The sequence below is a fragment of the Engraulis encrasicolus genome, chromosome 12 (genome assembly GCF_034702125.1).
Source record: "Engraulis encrasicolus isolate BLACKSEA-1 chromosome 12, IST_EnEncr_1.0, whole genome shotgun sequence".
Lineage (NCBI taxonomy): Eukaryota > Metazoa > Chordata > Actinopteri > Clupeiformes > Engraulidae > Engraulis > Engraulis encrasicolus.
In genome coordinates, this window is record NC_085868.1 from 47,136,344 (window position 1) to 47,141,207 (window position 4,864).

The following is a 4,864-nucleotide window of genomic DNA, read 5'->3' on the forward strand; positions in this document are numbered from 1 at the left end:
CATCTTTGGTACTGTATGGTTCTAATGCCAGCCCTGAATGTGGTACAGTGATACTTTTTTTTAGACAAAGACTTTTTATGCAGAGCACTTTTAACACATTGGGACAACACTTTTTTTGTAAATGCAGTGAAGCAAATGTATTAAATCCAGGTAGTGTTCAACAGAATGTCTTTTGTAAGCCCCCTCTCCTCTTTGGAAAGCATTGCACATGTACTGTATCCTCCTGTGTTCAGAAACACATTGTGTAGATATTAAAGGCCCAATGTGTAACGCAAATTTGCTAGGTTGATAGCATACAAAAACAAATTCAAAGTCAAGTAAAGGACAGGGTGGTGAATGGCCAATGCACATTTTGATGTTATATACATGTTGCATGTCATATTCCATAGCATTACGCTGTACAACTGGACTTCTTTGAACATATTAGCTCCTATTTCCTACAAACTTCTTAAGTTCTGCTTGACGTGGGCAACACAATCAGTTTTTTTAAGTAGTATTTAAAAAAAGGATTTTCAAGAAACATTTTCAAGATTTTATTTGTCACATGCCTTGTGCATGGTCAATTGGCAGTGAAATGTGTATTGCCACTACTGTCTTCTGAAATAAATAATAGGAAAAGATAGGGAAAACATCAACCTCAAAGGAGAAGTCCAGTTGCAGACCGTACAGCTAAAACTTGTTGGATAACATGACATGGATGTATCATGAGGATCTTCACTGAGACATGTCATACAAAGGAGTCCATAGTGGGAGGCGGGACAGTCCTGACACTGCGTGTTTTCTGGCTGGGGAGGCTGTATCTGCTGGAGAAGAGGGGGGGCATGGGTGTGAGTCCGGGGGTCCGTCTTGAAGACGGTGCCAGTATGCGGGGTCGCCCGGAAGACCCCGGGATCATGTACGTCCTGGTCCGCGCTGTGGCGTAGGATCTTGGTTTGCGCTTCTTCCCGCCACTAGTGAAAAAACAGGATCATTTTGGAATGGTCATGATATCAGTGTTGTTTTGTCGTTAATATTACCACATTATTTTGAATAAAATACACGTCTTCAGAAATTGTAAAAAGTGCTTCTATGTTTGATTTTTTTAAAAACATCTTTGCACATGGGTCTATCAGCATCATAAACATATGTGCCTCAAGTAACAGAATAAGACTAAGGTGATTATCATTTTGGTGACAAGATGGTTATAACATAGGCATCAAGGGGCTGACTTGTGTTCTGGATAAGAACAGCTAAAGGTTAGGCTATGGAATGGAATGTTAGGTTGTATTAATACAGTAGTCATCAAATAGTACAGTGATTACTTTCTGTAAAAGACCTCTCGTCCCGAGAAGTAAGCCATGACAGAAGCAGCTGCGATGATGACGCATGTTCCTCCCCATCCAATGAACACTGCAGCACCTAACTCAAACCTGATGGGGGAAAAAAAGATTTTAAAACACACTTAAGCCAAGGTCTCTCCGTAGGCCTACATGGTTCATACACACACCACTGTATATTTGGCGCAATAAATGAAGTACGTTTGTGTGGGTTGGCTATTAGCAAGGATTTTGATTGGTTGTCTGTCTGCATAGGCCGCAGGTACTCACTTTTGTGCTCTGAAATTCGGGTCAACAAACTCGGAGCGCACCTTGTCCCCCCACCAGGAGTAAACTATCAGCCCTGAAAAACCTGGAGGGCAGGAGAGACATTGGAGCAGATCAGAATGGAACCAGTGATGGGCAAGCTGGTTTACTAAAATTCATTTGCAGCAACAAAAGGTTAAAAGGTTACACATGTGTTCACATCCATGTACCACTACTGTAAGTAGTAAATGTGCAGCAGTGGATACTACTGGATAGGCTGTAAAACAAAGAGCCATACTGTTCAGAGCGTAATACAAAGTAGTTGTCCCCTTTTCTCTTAAAGAAACACTAAGGCTGAGATTAATTTATTAATTTGATTTTTTTAATCAATTAGGTTAATGATTCTGTATTTCGAGATTCAAGTTGTGTTTCATTTTTTTAGATTCAAGTTGTATTTTTCCCGTGGGAAAATTGTCTTGGACAATCACATATTTCCTCAGGGACATCTTTTAATCTTTAATATTGAAATACAGAAAGCATTTTGGAATCATTACTCTACTTAAATTCGAATTAATTATTAGAAATCTTAGTTTTTAAAAAAATGAATGAATTTATTAGTCGTAACAAAATTAGATTCTTTTGGAATTTGCTTTGTCACTTTCATGGGCTTCAAGGCCTAAGGAGGGAGTAGGAGTGTGTTGCCTGGCTCTCACCGACTACAAAAGCTCTGCGTCACACCTTTCCAGCCCAAGGTGTGGCTATCGATTTGTATTTCTCTATGAGTGACAATTCCGCCTCCAACCTCTAGGGTGACCAAAGAGTGAAACAACTTTAGTGTTCCCTTATGTCACCTAGCACAAATCGTGCACCTTTTTTACAGATAAGGACATAGTTCAAAATGTATAATGATAGTAAATATTCATGAAAAAGATCACATTTAGCATACATTTTGAAAAAAAAACTACTAACGAATTAGTGGACCTTTGGTGACCACTTCAAAGAGCAATTTGTAAGCTGTAAACATTTTGTACATAAACATCTGCACATAAATGTGTGCTAACATGTCTTTATAAAAAAATACTAGTGTGAATTTGTACGTATTAGTAGTCTAGTAGTGTAAGTAATACCAGAGAGAGCTCACCAGAAGCGAGGTAGGTGACGCTTGCTGCGAACGTGACCCTGGCGTTGGCCAGCTCAGAGCCCCCGATCTTTGTGCACTTCATGCCAATGAAGGCCAAAACGGCCGCCCAGAAGCCCAGGATCACCGACACAATGGCCAGAGCACGGCACACATGGAGGAAGACTGAAAAGGCAGAAAGTAGGATTTTCATTCAAACAAAATCTCACGTAGCCCCTTAATGCGCGCCGTACCTCCTGTGGCACACTGTAATAGTCATTGAAATGTAACTACTATAGCACTACAATACTATGACACAACACAGGTCCTTTAGTAATGCACCACGACTTGGTCATTACCATACTGGTAACAACAAATGTATAAAGCCGCATCTTAAGGGGTTAAGAGGTTGGCATCCCATAATCTGACATGTCTGGACACAGATAGAGATATTGATCCCCAAAATACAGAGACACATGGAGGGAAGACTTGTCAAGGCCTCAGATCAGTGAGTTAAATAAATCTTGACAAGTTGATTTCACTAGACTTCACTTGCACAGAGCCTAGACATGTTACATATACTGTGGTCCACTGGTGCAATCAATTTAGGCCTACAAATGATCAAACGCACATAAACAAGTTCACCAAAATTGTAATGACAGAGTCTTAATCTGTTACATTCGGCTCTCAGTAATGTCAAAGCAATGTTGTTATGATGTACAGGTAGTAGAATCTTTTCAGCAATAATTGAACAGGCCCGTCGGCAGTCCCATCTGCACAAAGAGGATACTAACGGGGCTTATTTAAAAGAGTCATCTCACCTGGAAGAGCCAGCAGCGAGGGGTAGTACTTGCAGTCGGAGACGCCGGTGGTGTCGGAGATGCAGTCCATCCACAGGTTGGAGTAGTAGTTGGATGTGGTGAGCACAATGCTGCCCACCTGTTCAAAACAGACACACACTAGACTCGATTACACATTTAGGAAAAGAGCTGGAACAGAAGTAAAAACCATCAGGCAATTTAATCTACACTGGCTACTGTATGTTTTTTGAAGACTTGTCTGTCTGTACAGTCAGGTCTGCCTATTTCCAAACGTTTGCTCTAAAGCAGTGTTTCTCAAACTTTTTCAGACCGAGGACCACTTTGTCCCCTCAGAATATGTTCAGGGTTAGGGTGAACTGAATTTGCTAATTTGACACTGCTAATTTTGATGCAGATCACTTATTTTCTTATCCACATTCACAAGCCTGCCTTATTGTAATGAAATGCTATGTCTAGCTTTGTAATAATGTTACAAATAAAGCTTACTCCTAGCTTGTCTTGGTAAAATAGAAATCCCCTCGAGGACCACCTGAGCTCTGTCACGGACCACCAGTGGTCCCCGGACCACACTTTGAGAATCACTGCTCTAAAGCTCCTAAACGCAAGACAAATTTCCCTCAGGGAAATAAAAGGTTTCATTCATTCATTCATTCATTCATTCATTCATTCATTCATTCATTCATTCATTCACCTCGGAGAAGGTCCAGTACTCAGTGGGCAGTGTAGAGCAGACCAGGATCCATCCACAGAGGCACGCCACAAAGCAGCCGATCTCCATGTACATCACCAGCGTCCGGTACTGCATGGTGCTGATACGCCAGTGTTTGTTTTTTTGGTGGAAGAACAGTTAAAAGGAAAAAGGTATACACATCCACCAAAAAATAAAACAAAGTAGACACAGGTGCTATGTAGACAAGCGTAGCAGTACTTCCAAAGCGTAGAATTTCAGGAGAACTCTGATGGATATCTGGAGAAAAGAGGTGCGCACATCCAAAACTGAGCAAACCCAGGTGTTCAATAGGCAGGTGAAGAGGAGAGTATTCTAGACAAGGTCTAGATGAAGCTCTTGAGAGGATGGAATCGCTGCCTCTTTGAAAAAAAAAAAAGAAAGAAAATAAAAAGGGAAATTCGCAATTCAAAAACAATTCAGTAAAAAAGTACGCAGGGGACCTTTTCTGAAAACCTCAGTTTGGGAGAGACATTAAGTACAAAGCTCCATCTTCTGCAAACCTCAGCTTGGGAGAGCCACCCCACAGATAAGTCAAAAAGTCCATGTGAAGAGTCTCTTGTGAATCTTGTGTGGAACTGTTTGTTGTGCCTGTAGTAGAGGGCTGAGTCATACACAGAACAGGACCTGTGTTGTG

General features: G+C 41.1%; 1 protein-coding gene across 1 annotated transcript; it reads right to left on the bottom strand.

Annotated features, from left to right (window-relative positions):
* Positions 1-697: 697 nt before the first annotated feature.
* cldn10d (claudin 10d) lies at positions 698-4,782 on the bottom strand. The gene is made up of 6 exons (XM_063212328.1): positions 4,192-4,782; positions 3,501-3,618; positions 2,704-2,865; positions 1,587-1,668; positions 1,302-1,409; positions 698-950 (listed from the first exon to the last, which is right to left on the bottom strand). Exons 1-6 carry the CDS (start codon positions 4,303-4,305, stop codon positions 728-730), a joined length of 807 nt encoding a protein of 268 aa, XP_063068398.1. The 5' UTR covers positions 4,306-4,782; the 3' UTR covers positions 698-727.
* Positions 4,783-4,864: the final 82 nt, after the last annotated feature.

Excerpts from the sequence above, each read along its gene's own strand:
- cldn10d (XM_063212328.1), bottom strand. The coding sequence starts at position 4,305 with ATGCAGTACCGGACGCTGGTGATGTACATGGAGATCGGCTGCTTTGTG. Across the intron at positions 2,866-3,500 it reads CTCGCTGCTGGCTCTTCCAG|TCTTCCTCCATGTGTGCCGT; the intron begins GTGAGATGACTC and ends CTGCCTTTTCAG. Across the intron at positions 951-1,301 it reads CGAGAGGTCTTTTACAGAAA|TGGCGGGAAGAAGCGCAAAC; the intron begins GTAATCACTGTA and ends TTTTTTCACTAG.